This window comes from Pteropus alecto, unplaced genomic scaffold (assembly GCF_000325575.1).
Source record: "Pteropus alecto unplaced genomic scaffold, ASM32557v1 scaffold220, whole genome shotgun sequence".
NCBI lineage: Eukaryota > Metazoa > Chordata > Mammalia > Chiroptera > Pteropodidae > Pteropus > Pteropus alecto.
Genome location: NW_006430043.1, coordinates 2,144,629 through 2,160,556, shown reverse-complemented (window position 1 = coordinate 2,160,556; position 15,928 = coordinate 2,144,629). Strand labels below are relative to the sequence as shown.

General features: G+C 48.2%; 2 protein-coding genes across 2 annotated transcripts in view; one reads left to right on the top strand and one right to left on the bottom strand.

Annotated features, from left to right (window-relative positions):
• Positions 1–3,244: 3,244 nt before the first annotated feature.
• On the top strand, positions 3,245–8,791 carry LOC102892304 (keratin, type II cuticular Hb1). Its single transcript, XM_015587923.1, has 6 exons — positions 3,245–3,302; positions 3,707–3,786; positions 5,166–5,270; positions 6,829–7,049; positions 8,063–8,094; positions 8,616–8,791. The coding sequence occupies exons 1-6, from the start codon at positions 3,245–3,247 to the stop codon at positions 8,789–8,791; spliced, it is 672 nt and encodes a 223-aa protein (XP_015443409.1).
• A 5,125-nt stretch (positions 8,792–13,916) lies between these two features.
• The window catches only part of LOC102892054 (keratin, type II cuticular Hb1), a 5,394-nt gene continuing 3,382 nt past the window's right edge, over positions 13,917–15,928 (bottom strand). Inside the window, 4 exon segments of the mRNA XM_025045603.1 lie at positions 13,917–15,071; positions 15,345–15,393; positions 15,395–15,468; positions 15,734–15,898. Of these exon segments, the coding sequence (XP_024901371.1) occupies positions 14,847–15,071; positions 15,345–15,393; positions 15,395–15,468; positions 15,734–15,898 (513 nt within the window). The 3' untranslated portion in view covers positions 13,917–14,846.

Here is a 15,928-nt window from a genome sequence, read left to right as displayed (position 1 = left end):
TCTCCAGAGAATGGAATATTGGAGAAGTCTTCCTTTGGTGTCTCCTCACAAGAGAAAATGTACTTATCCCGAAGCATCTAGGACTTAAATTAGACTTATGGAGGCACTTACATGATGCTTGCTTGGACCTCTTTCTGCGTTTTGGCGGGTGGATGGAGTGGATCTTCTGTGCTTTCACATCAATGAGGTGGTTAGTAATCAGCCCGTGTTCTGATAGAAAATCAAGTGCATTAAAATCCAGAGAGACCAGAGGGCTGCAGGCTGAGTTGTGCCCACTAAGAAAACAACCTGAAGTGGATGGAACTGAAAGGTTTGATAGCTAGAGCACAGTGGTCCCCCAAAGTGTCCCTCACCCAGCCTCAGGAAAGCACACCCTCTGGTGTCCCCTTTATTATTCTTGGAATCCAGGGGAGAAAAATGAACTGAAGCATGAGAGAGTTCATATACAATCAAGGACAGATTTCTCTGTAGAGAGGATCGGTACTTATGCTTGCTGCTCCATTCTTGGCCGGATGTCTAGAAATCATTCCCTTGTCCCTTTTATTTCCAATCCACCAGTCTATTGATGAAAGGCTAATGCTCTGTCTTGGTTGTCAGGTTTCTTTTTTACCCCCAGTAGGCCCCGGGAGCCAATTTAAGACAGGCAGCAAAGACCTGCTGAGCACCTCAGAGTGTGAGGGGAGAAGCTGTGGTCCCCAGGCATGGCAGGCATTCATAGAAGGCCTTAATACAAAACTGCAGGGTGTCTGATTCTAATGTAGAAATACCATGCCAGGAGGACTTGTCGGGAGAGTGAGCCACCAGCTCATGGGTTTGGGGCCAGAGGTAGGTTCAGGGTCCTTGGAGGAGATGACAGTTTTGTTGGGCTTGAAAAGTGGTGAGGAACTGGTTGTGCTGAGATGAGAGAGGGAGAAGGAATGGTGTAAAAAAAGATACAAAGCAATGGAAGCCACAGAATGTGAGAGGAGCAGCTGGCAGTCCACTTAAGTTGAAAAACAGGGGATGGATGAGGGCAGGGAGAAAGGAGGCAGGCTGAGAACAGATGGTGGATGTGGTGGATGGGCAGGTGGGCTTAGAATGTCGAGCTGAGCATCAGAAGTGTTTGATCTGGAGAGGGCCTTGCTCAGAGGTGTGCCAGCCAAAGGGATATAGGGATACTATATAAAAGGTGTGTGTGTGTGTAAAGTGTGTATGTGCATATCTACTTTGATAACCCAAGCCATTATTATGAAACATCTTGAACATCCGTGTGCCCATTTCAGAAAAACATTTCTTCTTTTTCCATGGTGTAGTGGTCAAGAGTGTTTCTGGAATCAGACACACCTGGGTTTAAGCCTGGGCTCTGCCACTTACAATCTAGGTGAAAAATTACATGACCTCTCTGACCAAAATTCCCCAAGTCCATAGACAGCATAATGACCACGCTGCCTGGCGAGGAAGGCAGACCCAGATGCCTGGGTTTATAAAAGGAATGGGCAATGAGAGAGAGGTCAGAATCCTTCTCTTCCTTTTGCTTCATCTCTTCAGCCTAGAGTTACCATGACATGTAGATTATCTTGTTTTAGCTCTCTCAGTGAAGTCTGCAAATCCAGCTCCTGTAAGATCACTTAAAGATATAATTCTGGCCATGCTTTCAGTTGTGTCTCAGCCTGCAGACTCTGGTCTGGCCACTGCTACATCATGGCCAGCCCCAACCACACCCTCACACACTTCCTGAACCTCACTCATGCTAAGGATTCAGCACTGAAGGGGAGTCAGGGGCAGAAGGGATGTGGTCTAGATGAGCTCTCAGTCTGATAGAGGAGATGGACACACATTCAGGGCACAAGCAGACACCGAGAGAAGCATATAAGGCAGGGGCTCCTGATCTGATAGAACTGTTATTATATACAACCTCTGTCCAGACAGGCAGGGTCCCCACAGAGAGAAATGGACAAGGCTTGGAACTGCCTATCAGAGGGAGGAGGACTACATGCACACAAGACCCAAAAAATGTATGTAAAAAATAGGAACAGCACACAAGAACAGAACAAGATCTGGGATGATCTTGCTATCTGGAACTTTCAGCTTGATATCTCTCTCTCTCTCTCGCTCTCGCTCTCGCTCTCGCTCTCGCTCTCTCTCTCTTTCTCTCTCCCCCCCCCACCCTTTCTCTCCTGGGGCCAGCTGAAGCTTCCTGGGCAATGTTCATTTCAGACAGGCATGGACCAACAGCAGAGTTAGCCAGGGAATATTTCCTAGGTTTGTCATTTGAGAGAGGATTCTGATCTCTGACAAGGTGAAACCAGGCATGAGAAAGAACTTCTCCACTTGATCTTGGGATACTTAGACTAATACTTTTGGCCATTTTGATAATAGAGATCCTGGTGTGTGTGTGTGCGCGCGTGTGCGCGCGCGCGTGTGTGTGTGTGGTGGGAAGGAAAAGGCTGGTGTGGAAGTGGGTGGGGAGATGGGTCCTCCAGGATGCTAGAATTATGGGTGACTGGGTGGCTGTTCCTTTGTGTGGCAGGTGTGCTTCCTGTGATAAAACTAAAAAAATAAAATAAAAAACAAAGCAAGAGAATGATGACAAATTCAAGGTAGTATGTAGATAGATATAAATTATTGGTAATGTTTTGGTTCTTGCATCATAAGTGGGCTCATGGGTATTTAATTTTCCTTATATTATTAAATAAATAATAACATCAATATGCTATTTGTGAGAAAACATGAGGCCATAAATTGAAAATGGAAGAGCTTGTTAAGGTGATTGCTTTGAGGATCAGAGTACATTGTACATAGTAGGAGCAAGTAATGAAAAATTACTCATTTCAGTTTATGTGCATGAATATGTATGTAGGCATTGATTTATGATATAAAGTATATTTCTTATTCTGAGTTGTGGTTTAAGAAATTTGACAGCCAGTACCCTAAAGAATCTCTTGCCAAAGTACACAAGCAGATGTGTTTCAAAAAGTTCATAGCAGCATTGTTTGTTATAACAAAAACAAAAAAATATATATGCATACTCATAAGAGAAAATAGAGAATTATTCACAATTAGAATACTATGCAACATTGAAAAATAAAACAAATAAATCTCACAAACAGAATGTTGAGGAGGAAAAAGGAATTTATAGAAGTACATAGTGTAATTCTATTTATATAAAGTGTAAAGGTAGGCAAAACTAAACGATTGCTTAGGAGTTCATACATGTTAAGATAATAAAGAAAATCATGAGAATTGTAGTGACTTTGGAGATTCGATGGGGTCAGGGATGGAGGATGCTGTGATGAGGAAGGATACTACGTGGGCCTCTGAAGGTACTGGTGGGCAGATAAGAATTTGTTCCATTACTGTTACATTTGAATCATTAAGTGTGTGCTACATATACTCTTTTGCATGTATGAGAAATTTATAAAACAGAAAGAAAATGTCAACAGCAATTTGTGTTCTCTGGTCCCCTGGTTACTTCTTTAGTTTAGAGTCATCATCCCAGATTTTCTACTTTATCTTGGAACTGGAATCTTCTGTCCTACTCTTTCTCCTTCCTGCCTGTCTTCTACATTGCTATCAAATAGACCTCCCTAAATCATACCTCACACCAGATGGCTGGCTTGCTCAAGCACATGCTGTGGTTCCCCAATGCCCACTCCAGAAGCCCAAGCTCTACACACTTTTCCCAAGCGAATTACCCTTTCTTTCCCATCCTTCTCCTTCCTTCCAGTCGAGGACCTTCAATTTCCCATCTGGGCTCACAGAACAGCCCCTGGCACCCCACCGTCAGAACTCTACAATTGTAATAAGGTGAGGTCACAAAGCCCCCCGAAGGAGAGGCCTTGCCTTCAGAAGTGAGGATTCTGGGAGCAACTTGGGCTGGAGCTGGGCTTAGTGCTACCAGAGGCTTGGAGGAGACTGCAGCTTAGTTTACTATGGTGAGACTTTCCACATGGCTCATTGGTTCACACCAGATGAGGGGCCTTTAACTCCACCCAGACAAGCAAAAAAGCTTGTCTGCTGCATCTACAGCTTTTGGGAATGGGAGCAGGAGAGGGTGGGCAGTGGGAATAGGGCAGAAATTGCAGGAGATGTTTTTCAGTCTGTTCATATCTGTGTCCCCAGACCCCACCTGCCCTGGAAAGAAATGTGCAGTGGGCTGGTCTGAACAGTTCCTATTCTTTGAGTTGAAGGGTGTGTTCTCTTCTTTGAGTGGAAGGGTGTGTGTGTGTGTGTGTGTGTGTGTGTGTGTGTGTGTGTGTGTGTGTGTATCTGTCCCTCAGGGTATAGAGAAAAGAACATGGGCTTAAGATTCGATCTAGCTCAGCTGTTGACTGGCAGGGTCACTCATGGCCCTCTGGGCCCCTACTTCTTTACATGGTAGATGTAATGAGCATCAGCTTATCCAGAAAAAGATAATGGAGACAGTAACATTTAAGTGGCCTACTTCACAGGTGGTTGTGGGCCCCAGTGAGATGGTGGACTAAAAGACTTTGAAAAGTATAAGATACTGTGCCAGTACCAGTCACTGTGCCCATCTGTTTATGTATTGGTGTAGGATGGGAAAACGCCCACTGTTTTTTTCCCTTTCGACAGCCCTTCCCATAGTGGTTTTGGTTTGTGGAAGGAGCAGGAATCTGGATCTGTCTCTCATTAATAAGATTCATCAAATTAAGGAAGTTTATTCCTATTCTTAAGTTTTTAAAAGTATTTTTAAAATTTAGGGATTATTGTTGAATTTTCATAAATGCTTTTAGTATTAATTTAGATAATATAAGTGGCGAATAACAATTTCCTAGAGTTTAATTACCCCTATTCCTGGGATAAACCCTATGTGATCTCAGTCCAAAGACTCAACTCCATAGGTCGTTGCCCTGCCTCATTGCCCTCTGTCCCTGAATTTATGCTACCTTAGGCATCTCCAGGCCTGATAGAACACACACCAGTGTGCCGGCCAAGTGCACTTCATTCTCCCAATAACCCTTGGGAGAATGAAATAGAAATAGGAAAGATTAATATCCCCCAAGTTACGGATGGAGAAACAGAAGCCCAGAGAAGTTAGATGATCTGCCTGTGATAGCAGATGGATGGGGGGTACCGGAACTGTCTCGCTGGCCTCAGTCGAGTGCTCTTGTTCGCTCTCCTCATCTTCCCATCCGCCTGCTTACACCGCTGCCCCAACCCCACAGTGTGAGGAGGTAAAGGAGACAGTGCAGAGACATACGCAGAGCATGAGGCACAGCAAGGAGGAGCTCAACAGACTTAACCAGGCCATCCAGAAGCTGACTGTGGATGTGGACCTCGATACGAGTCAGGTGAGGGGTGGGAATCAGGGGTGGAATAAGGTGAGATAGGGGTGTGTCCACTATCTATGACAACTAGACTAGGCACACCCCCAATTCCTTTGGAATAGATGGACAGTGAATGTCTGAGCAATAGGAGTGTGGCTGTATGTGTATATCATGCTTACATTTATATAGTGCTCCCTGTATTTCATATAGATAAGTGATTAACATAAAAGTAAATATGTATGAATATGTATGCTTGTTTGTATAATGTTTTTATGTATATGTACATTTTTATGTCTGTGTGTTTTTTTATCCTACATAGCATTAAATTTGAGTTCATCTTCAGAAATTACAAGATCTTACCTAGAAAGCCAGTTTTCTGGGTTCTCTAAAAATGTGCAGATCTGGCAATATTAGACTATGATCCCACATGGCAACATCTGGCTAGAGAGGAGAGGCCTCTATTTTCTCTATCTTTACACAGGGATGTGCTCTTTTGTGTGCTGCAGCTCCCACCACTCCGAATTGATTCCTCTGACACAGAGGCAGAGGGTTTTGCCATTTATCATCACCTGTAGAAGAGCAAAGGTGCTGTTATTATCCCTGTAACAGAGAAAAGATGTTGAGGCTATGTTTCTATCCAAAGTAGAGAAATGAAAGAGGTCCTGGGATTTCAGGAAAATGAGAGCATGCATATTTCTTTGTGGAACTGAATACTGTTGATACAAAGTTAACATTTGGCCTTTACCTTTTGATGTCTGTAGCCAGGCTTCTGTAGGCATTTGTGTTTGCAACTCAGGCTTAGGCCTAAGAAAAGAGAGGTTCCCACATGAATGCTCTCTTTCTTTCCACCTCTCTATCTCTCAATCTCCTCTCTTTTCTCCCAGCTTCCCTCTCCGTCAGCCTCTCCTCGCTCACACTCCACCCTACAGAGGGAGGGGTTCTGCTTCTGGTCTTTTCTTTGACAAGTGTTTCAGGCTCTGAGGGACACTCATGGGGGTTCTCTCTTCTTCAGGAAGTGATGACTTTGGGAGGGAAGGCGAGCTGTTCAGGTTCTGGGGGTGACAGAGTGAGAGAGTAGGCACGTTGGGGTTCATTTTCCTACCACCCATAGCTGCTCTGATCCCCGCACTGGTTTTCTAAGTACCAAGCACACCTCACCAAGGCAAGCACTGTTGTTACTATTTTTCCTCCCCAAACTACAAATTCTAGTCTCCTATGAGGACAGGATAGCCTTCTTGTTAGTTTCCTTGAGAAACAATAATATCAACATTATGTGCTAAGGAGCCTTTGATGCTTCTAGAATCTGAGCTCATATTAAAAGTGTCACCATAATAGATGTGAAAGGCTCTCTCTCAGCCAACCTAGATAGCTAGCCCCAAATCACCCTCCTAGGAACAGGGCGGACACACGAATGTATGTTTCAGAACAGGCGTGCTCACTTAGCACAACAATCTGTGATCCTCATTGGCCTTCCAGCTTCTGAGAAAGGTCTGGATCCTTGGGGAGGGAGGTGTGGGGTCCAAGGATGTCCTTTTGTCCATGGTCTTCCCTTCGCTCCCAGCCCTGTGAACCAGAGGGAGCCAAGAACGCACCAGCTCTGCAGGAGGAGGGTGCCTCAGACAGTGCCAAGGGCAAGCTAGCCTGGCTGGAGGCCGCCCTGCAGAAGGCCAAGCAAGACATGGTGCGGCAGTTGCGGGAGTACCAGGAACTCATGATCGTCAAGCTGGGCCTGGACTTTGAGATCGCCACCTACCGCAAGCTGCTGGAGAGCGAGGAGAGCAGGTGAAGGCTGGGCAGTGCTTCAGATATGCCTACAGTGAGGAGTGCAGGGGCACAGGGAGGTCACCTCTTGGGGTCTTACCTTCTGGGGATGGGGCGGGGAGGTGACCTGGCTATCCAGGGACTTGCTCTTCGGGAGCTAGTTTTCCCCCACCATTTAACAGCCTTTTAGATAAACGGTCTCAGCTAATGAGCTCATGGCACCTTGGGCTGGGGCAACTCATGAAATCATTAGCCCCCAGGATCAGAGAGCAGGGGCCAATTCGTCTACCATGACAGCTGCAAAGACCATGGGCCAGCCAGGGGGAATGAGGCCCCCAGTGTGGAGTGCCTTCTTCCCAGTTCTGCCCATCTTCCCTGGGCCTGGGGAAGTCAGGGTTTATGGGAACAGGTAGGTCCTGGCTTTTAACCTTAGACAGCAGTAAAGACTCAAGGACTGCCAGCTCCATCTAGCTGGGACACCAGACTGAGGGGAGAGAGAAAGAACTCACCATGCAACAGGCATGATACATTTATTTTTCTCCTTGAAACCCACAAACACCCTGGGAGAAATGCTATTATCTCCATTTCACAGATGAGGAAACTGAGTCTCAGAAAAGGCAAAGGATCACCTCAAGGACACACAGGTAGAAAGGGATTGAGTGAGGTTTGAACAATAGTCTTCAGATAACTGAACTAACTTCTCTGTGGTCTCTTTTAAAATGTCCCCGCCCCCACGGTCTCCCCTTTCAAGAAGTTTAGGCCGAAGAAAGTGTAGATCTTTTCTCTCCTCCCTTTTCCAAGAAGTCATCAATAAAAGTGAGTTATTTAAATTTAAGGCAGTGAAGATTGAGTTTAAAGGTCCAAAAGGAGTCTTTCTTCAAAAGGGTTGTGAGGATTTGAGAGAACCAATGAGCATGCAGAATAGAAAGCTTTCTGCCTGTCTGGGGAGGGCTAGGAGTGTTTTGTCTTGGAGCATGAAGACTGTTACACTTAGGAGATAGATCCACTCACCTGCTTCCCCCTTCTCCCTGCAGGCTTGGCCTGGGATTGGGGGCAGGGAGCTGCAGTAAGTAAATAATAGGTGTAAATTGGGTTAGAGGGGTCAGATCTAATCCTACCCCCTTGTTGTGTGTCTTCTCGGCAAGAGAGAAGGGGTCTGCTTCATCTGTGTCTCTCACCCTTTGTGAGGGGGTGGGGAGGAGGAGGTGGGAAGGCTGTTTCTTCTCCTAGAGGTGAGTCTGTGTGTGATTTGGGAGGAGGGGGTCCTGTTGTCTCTTTTTTGGGGGGAAGTCCTGTTGGTTTTGCCTGGAGTGTGGGAGGCAGTTCTGTGGGTTTATCCTCGTGGACAAGACTGTTTTATTCTTGGGTGGGGAGATTCTACGTCTGACCTCAGGGAGGGAGGGATTCTCTGAGACCGTTTTTTGGGGGAAGGAGTCCGTCTATCTATTACTTTGGGGGAGTTTGCACGACTGCCTCCTGATAGGGAGATGAGTCTGTGCATTGTCCCCTGGAGCAGGAGTCTGTCTGTCTTCTGGGGCGGAGCGGGGAAAGGGAGTTTCCTCCTTCCAACAGCTCTTCTCCGCTCAGCCCTGGGCAGCCCTCCCACCTGCAGGCCCATCTCAGCCTCGTGCCCTGGCCGCCTGCTGCAGCCGGTAGCGGGCTCTGACGCCCTGGAGACGAGCGCCCCTGGCGGCGGCTGCGCGCTCTGCGGCCTCCCAGGCTGTGTTGGAGACTTCAGCTGCAGAGGCTTCCGCAGATATTGAACCCTTCCTGCCTTGTTCAGAAGTCGAAGAACCTTAGCTTGTGCCCCCAGGGACTTGGCCCTTTGTCTCAACGCCCCTCCCATGGAGCTGGCCCTCACTTCATCTCTACTTCCCGTCCCTCACCCCTGAGGATTAACTCTTGGAATGTTGTTTTGCCCCTCTAAAGTATCCCCTCTCCTATTTTCCTGGGACTCCTCCTTTGCAATAAAAAGTTCTGCAGGAGACTGAGCCACTGGGCTGTTTGCACCTGGATTCCTCAGCTATTCCCAGAATGCAGACAAAGCTGGCCAGATTTGGGTTGGAGGCCACTACCAAGAAGCAACCCTCCTAGCTTGGGTTCCACAGTTAGCTCTACTTGGCAGAGGAACTGAGAATGGCATTCATTCGCCCACTCGCTCACTCTACAAAAACTTATGGAATAGCTTCTTAGGATCAGGCGTAGTGCCTGGTGAGTACTAGACAACACTCAACTCACGGCCCTCTGGAGATGACCTTCTGGTGGTGAGACAGGCCATAAACAAGGAAACAGACCGGAAGTAGAGTAGAGCGGCATGAGAATGAGGGCAAGGCTTCTACTGCCCAGGCAGGGAGAGACACTTGAGGACAGGCCCTGCGGAAGATGGCCCTCGCAGATTGGGGCTGGGGGATATGAACACAATCGGGTGGTTCAGGCCCCAGCCCAAGTTCTAGTTTAATGAGTGATCCGATGGTGGGCTGGGAACAACATATTATGGTGGAAGAAAGCCTATCTTTGGAATCAGACCCAAGGTTCCAGCTCTGCCTCTACCTCAGGTCTATAGTATAGTTTGGTTTGAGTTTTCACAAAGCAACTGGACATTGGGGGACAGAAGACAGGCCAATTGGGAGATGGGGTGTCCAGAGGAGGGCTGGGTTTCTGGGTCCTTTTCTTGCCACACAGCCCTGAGAGAAGCCTCCGTTCACTGAGCTCACATTCTTTTCTATTGCACAAAGGGTTACATCATCAACACTTCTGGGGAACAATGGTTCCTGCTTTCTATGTCCCTGGGTGGGGCTAAGGTGTGTCATTGGCCAACAACTCTGGCTTTACCTTTTAAGGTAGGCTAGTGCCAGGGTGTCTGCTGTGTTTTCCTGGGTCTCTGCCTGAAGAACAGGTATTTAAAAGGCCCCCTTCCTTGGTAAACAGCAATCTCATGTAAGAGGAATGGGACTGAAACTTGACTGGCAGGCTGCCACTCACCTGAAGGGTATTGGACATGGCCCCACTGGACTTATGCATCAGCTCCATTTGATCCACACTAATGGACACCAACTATATAAACGTTCTTACCAATATTCTCAGTGCAAAGTAGCTCCTTGAAAGTAGAGCCCCTCTTCTGATTTTTTCTTGCAGAGGAGGGGGCCCTGTGTTTCCTGTGTTTTGCTAGAAGGTAATGACATTCTGTAATTTTCAAGGTCAGGTTTTTCCAGCTCCTGCTGTGCTGATCATTTGTGGAAAGAGCAGAAGAAAATACCCCCAGGAGTTGTAAGCAGGATTTCTCATGAGCCTTCTGCAGCACTGAGGACTGGTTGTTGCCCACATTTTTTCCTTTCCAAATCCCAAGCCTGATGTCAGTCCAGGAGATTCCAGGGGCTGTGAAGTCAGGTTTGAGTCTCTTGCTGGGCCAGGGCCACATGGGTCACCAGCACTGTTTGTGGTCTGGAGACTGATTCTCTGAGTGGCACCCCTGGACAGAGGCCACATTCCAGCCTGGGGTGGGAGACAACTACCTGGCGCATTTATGGAGAGTCATTCACCAACCCATTTTTAAGCTTTGTGAGCTGGGATGACTTCTGAAGGGAAGGAGGATCATCATCACCAGCGCAGTCATCGCTTCTCAGTGGAAGGGGACCACAGGGGTCAGCCCTTTGTTGGCTCCTGATGCCTGTCTCACACTTAATTGCACTTAATATGTTAGATGAAACTTGGCCATGTTAGCGTCTCTATTCGAGCCCCTCAAGGGCAGTGATGATTTCAATCATCCATCTCCAGGGCCTGCCAGACAGCAGATATGAACGGATAGAGTCTCTATGGTCCTGGTTGCTCTGCCTTGTCCTTGGATGTTTTTGGCCCGTTCTTCCCCTTTATCATATCTCACCCTATGGAAACCTCTTGGGAGTCTCGATGTGTCTAAATGCAGTCCTTCTGGAAGTTATTCCAGCTGCAATATATCAACTAGACCAGCCTGGAGTAAGGAAGGAAGGGCCCGGATAGTGTTCCCAATCTTGCTGTTCCCTTGGCAAAACTCTTCACCTATTTCTGTGCCACCTTCCCCAGATCTAACTCTTAAAAATTCATTGATCCCTTTAATTTTCCTCCCTCCTTAACCTCTCTACACCATAGTTTATCTGTAAAATAAAAATAGTACATATGATAGGGTTGTTTCAGAATTAAATACATTATTATATGTAAAGCACCTAAAACATAGTAAGAGTTATATAAATATAATTAACATATCACTTATAATTAATTAATAGATCACTTGGGAAGGGTTTTTGAGCACCTTTAAAGAACACTCTACAAAGTCTAAGGCCAGTTGACTTCCCTTTGCCCCGGCTAGAGCTAGAATGATTGTAGGGCAGGAGGGTAGGTAGGGAATCCTAAGAGTTAGAGCGAGGTCTCCCTAGTCAGAGGGCACTTCCCCACTATGATACCCAGCAGCACCTGCCCATCATCACTTCTATCTTAGCCCAGTTCTCAGCTGGAACCTCTCACCAGTACATGAGTGCACTTATAACCACGTTGTACTCATATTCACACGTACCCCAAAAATTCTTCTCTTCAATTGTTAAACACAGATATACACAAATTCACACACATGAGTATACATATAGAAACCCTCACAGTCACACATATACATAAATGTATTTCCACACAGATGCTTGGAGATATGCATGAACCTGGATGTAATCAAACTGTTCCACTCACAGACAGCTCTCTCTAGACAGTGAGCTACGCAGAAAGAAGGTAAAGACAGAACGTACATAGCACAGTTGCATGACCCCTGGAATCCCTTCTTCCCTCTAGCTCCTGGTCCTGTCACACCTCTCCTAAAGGATAATAGAGCTTTGACTTGGTAAGGAACTTAGCAGCCATCTAGTCCAAAATTTGATTTCACTAGTGGATACATTGAGGCCCAGAGAGGGAGGTGACTTATTAAAGGTCACGTAGCAGGCGGAGTGTTCCATTTTCTTCACCATTCTGCAGCTGGACCGATGAGATCAGTGAGATGAGGAGGGGGAGGGGTCATTTGACAGAGATGAGAAGTCCCTCAGAAATGGAGTTGTAGGTGGCTTTGGGGATGGAGGTTCCTGGGCCTCAGGTCTGTACTCCTGACAGGGCCTGCTTCTGAGCTGGGTGCTGTCACCAGACGGAGGACTGGTTAGGACAATTGCATACTCCGGAGCTCTCCCAAGGCCCTATTCTGCTCAGAATTTCATCAGGAGAGTGGAGGGGCCACAATGGTGGCTGGGACACCTGGGTTTGATCCTATCCTTTAAAAGAGCCTTTCTCTTTTCAGACCACTCTCTTCTGGTCTCTCAATATGTATTCATAATTATTTCTGTTGCCCTGAGGGATGTGAGTGGGGATTAACATTTCTGCTACAGTTTTCTGGGCCTGGGACTGCAAGTTTAGAGATTTGCTCTGCCATACAGATGTTCAAGGACTCACCTTGGCCCGTAGTGAGGCTGAGAGGCCATCTCCGCCTCCCCCCGCCGCCCCCCCACCTGTAAGATCCTCATCGGTGTTAGAGCGGAGAAACCCTGAATGAAGAAACTCAATAGCTCTGGAAGACTTGGAGAGTTCTCTCTGTACTTGCAATCTCTGATCACAGATATAAGTGTAATGAGAGGCTGCCCATGGCCCTTATCCCCAGAGAGGAGTCTACTTTACATTCTGTAAAAGAATAGTACTAATGATAAATGCATATTGTGGTTATTTTGTGTCAGATACTGTCTAAGCATTTTACATATATGAAATTCCTTAATCCTCCCATCGACCCTATGAGGTGGGTGCTCTTTTTATCGTTCTCACTAAAGATGTGGAAACTAAGGCACAGAGAGCATAAGCAAACTGCCCAAGGTCACTCAGCGAGGAAAGAAAAGAGCCCAGCTTTGGGCTTAGGCAATCTGGCCCCAGAGTCTGAGTGCTCACCTCTCTGCCACATCATCATCTTGCTATGTGCTGTTTTCTGTCTTTGAGGTAATTTATCACCTATGGCAGCTCTCCAAACCTCAAAGGGACTCCATTATAAAATAAGTCGCCATGTTAAAGCTTTTTGAAAGTTTAAATCATGTTCATGTATTTATCTCTTAAAGAATTCTAATAAATTACTCAGGCGTGAGTCTTTCTCACCAAAGCAATGAGTGATGTTTCCTTAAGCTTTGAGTGACTGGGGAATCTAATTTTCATTATCCATCAGTTTATAGGGGTGCACAGGGATGTTTTCTGGGAGGCAGCTGTGGTTTGGTGAAATGAGCACTAGAGATGCACATGAGTTCAAACCCCAGCCTCACCACTGAACTCGGTGTGGGGCCCTGCCCCAGTTACTGTGCGTCGCTGAGCTTTGGTTTCTTCATCTGCATGATGTGTCATGAAAGGTGGTGTGGATAAAATCAATAAGGGTGTGTGGATACAATTACATCGTATGGGGGCCTACCACAACCCTGGCTAAATCTGAGACTGTTGTGAGCCCAGGGACAGAGGACTGTACTGGAGATGCCAGACTAGGCCATTCTCTGCTCCATGTGACTTTGAAGACCCTTCCAAACCCTCACCTTTGGGTTAACAGAGGTGTAGACAAGGCCCAGGATTGGCTACATTGATTTATTGGAAACACAGATCAAGACAGAGATGAAGACAGAAGGAAGGGGAGAAGCTGGGGGACTCTGGCCATTGGCCCCATGGCAGCCCAGGGTAGGTTCCTGGTCCTGGTCCTTCCTCCTAAGGAACCCCCTTCCTGTGAGTGCTCAGGGGACTTCTTTCTGGGGTAGCCTTTCCCAGCACAGGGAGGGGGGTGATGGGGCAGGGTGGGGAAGAAGGGGGACAGAGCCAAAGGAGAGGGGATCACACATACACATTAGAGGCTGGGAGCCGGGTGGACCTTTCAAAGTGCAGAAGCAAGGAGTGCTTGTTTTGCCTGGGGGCTGGGGTCAGGGAGACTGGACCAAGCGGGGCTGGGCTGGGCAGGAGAGACACCAGGGCTGGGGCTTCAGTTGGGTGTCTAACATTTGCGGCAGCTACTGGTGCAGGAGCCCACGCCACAGGAACTGATGCCGCAGGAGCTCACACCTCCGGTGCCCAGGCCACAAGATGTGATGGAATTGCAGGGGCCACAGGGTGCGCAGGGCGCGCACATTCCAGTGCTCACCGCCAGGTTCCCACTGCAGGGGGCGCTGCAAGCACTGCCGGTCACTGGCCGGGAGCCGGACACGCAGAGGTCCCCGCAGACGACCCCACCCCGCGAGCTGCTGACACCTGTGAACCCCAAAGCCTGAGTCAAAATTTCGGGCATGAGTCATCCAGCCTCCCCGAAGACTCACCTTCCCTAGCATCTTTACTTGACAACTCTAGGTTCATCTTATCCCAAAGCTGTGGTTTTTCCTGCTTTGTGACCCAAAACCCATCTTGCTGAGATGCCAGCCCTCTATTTTATTTAGGTCCCAGAGAAATCCCTCCATCCAGATTCCGCCATCCTTTACAGGAAGAAAGTAAATCCATCAACAAAGGGCCTACATTACTCACAGACATTCACAGCTCCAACGCCTTCACACAGTCTGAGAGGGAAGAAGAAAAAGGCAATATTAGTGACTCAACCAGAGTGGCAGACAGAGCTCCATATATTTTTAGCGAGGAGTCCATAAGTGGTCAAGAACCTAGGAGAAGGGTCTGAGGGAAAGGACCTCCAAAAATGACCCCTCCCCCAAGGTAATAAATGACAGGTTTGTCCAGACTGTGGCCCTTGCTCAGCCAGGAGAAGGTAGGCCTTAGCACAAGGTGCATAAATGGAAGCTCAGGGCCAGACAGGGTAGGGCCTTACCTCTGCTCCTCGCCCTCCAGCAGCCGCCTGTAGGTGGCGATCTCGATGTCCAGGCCCAGCTTGGAGTTCATCACCTCCTGGTACTCCCTGAGCAGGCAGGCCATGTCCTGCTTGGCCTTCTGCAGGGCGGCCTCCAGCTCAGCCAGCTTGCAGCGTGCGTCGCTGACGGCCGTCTCGCCCTGCTGCTCAGCCTGGGTCACTGCAGTCTCCAGCTTGGTGTTCTGGCGATCCAGAAGAGAATAAGGTGGGTTATTTCTCTGGGTCTCTCTGTTCATTTCCTGAGTGTGTCCAGGCTCTCCCAGCCAGCTGGGAACACCCAGGAACAGGCCTGTCACTCCATCACCTGGGTCTCCCTGAGTGACCACAACCCGCAACTCTAGTCATGCAAATGGGCTGGAGAATGAATGCTGAGATCCACATTGGGCAGACATTGCCCATGGGACCCTGGCGAGGCCCCCAGCCTCTCTGGTGTCTAGGCCACAGGTGACCCGTACCTGGCACTTGGCATTCTCGACCTCGGCGGTCAGCCTCTGGATCATTTTTCAGCTCATTGATCTCCTCCTTGGTGCGGCGTAGGGTCTCCCCGTGCCGGATCACCGTGGCCTTCATCTCCTCACACTGCGGGGAAGCACAGATGCTCCTGAGGCTCAGCATGGGACATGCCAGCCAATAAGTATGCCAGGGATGATAGTGCAGGTTGTACAGTGTTTGGCCTGTGCAACCAGCCATGGCAGCCCCGTTCTGCCACCCCAACCTTAGAACTGTCCGCCCTCTGTTACTATCTCTAGGGATCAGGATCCCCAGACAAAAGAAGCCTTTCTAATATATACCTCGAATCCCTCCCAGGACCACGTCTAGGAGGCAGGTGTCCCGTGCCACTCACCTTGCTGCGGTACCAGGACTCAGCCTCAGCACGGCTGCGGCTGGCAACATCATCGTACTGAGCCTTGATCTCAGCAATGATGCAGTCCATGTTCAGGTCCCGGCTGTTGTCCATCGTGACGACGACTGAGGTGTCTGAGATGTGGGCGTGGAGGACACGGATCTCCTGTGGGGTGGGAATGGGGGTAGAAGAAGA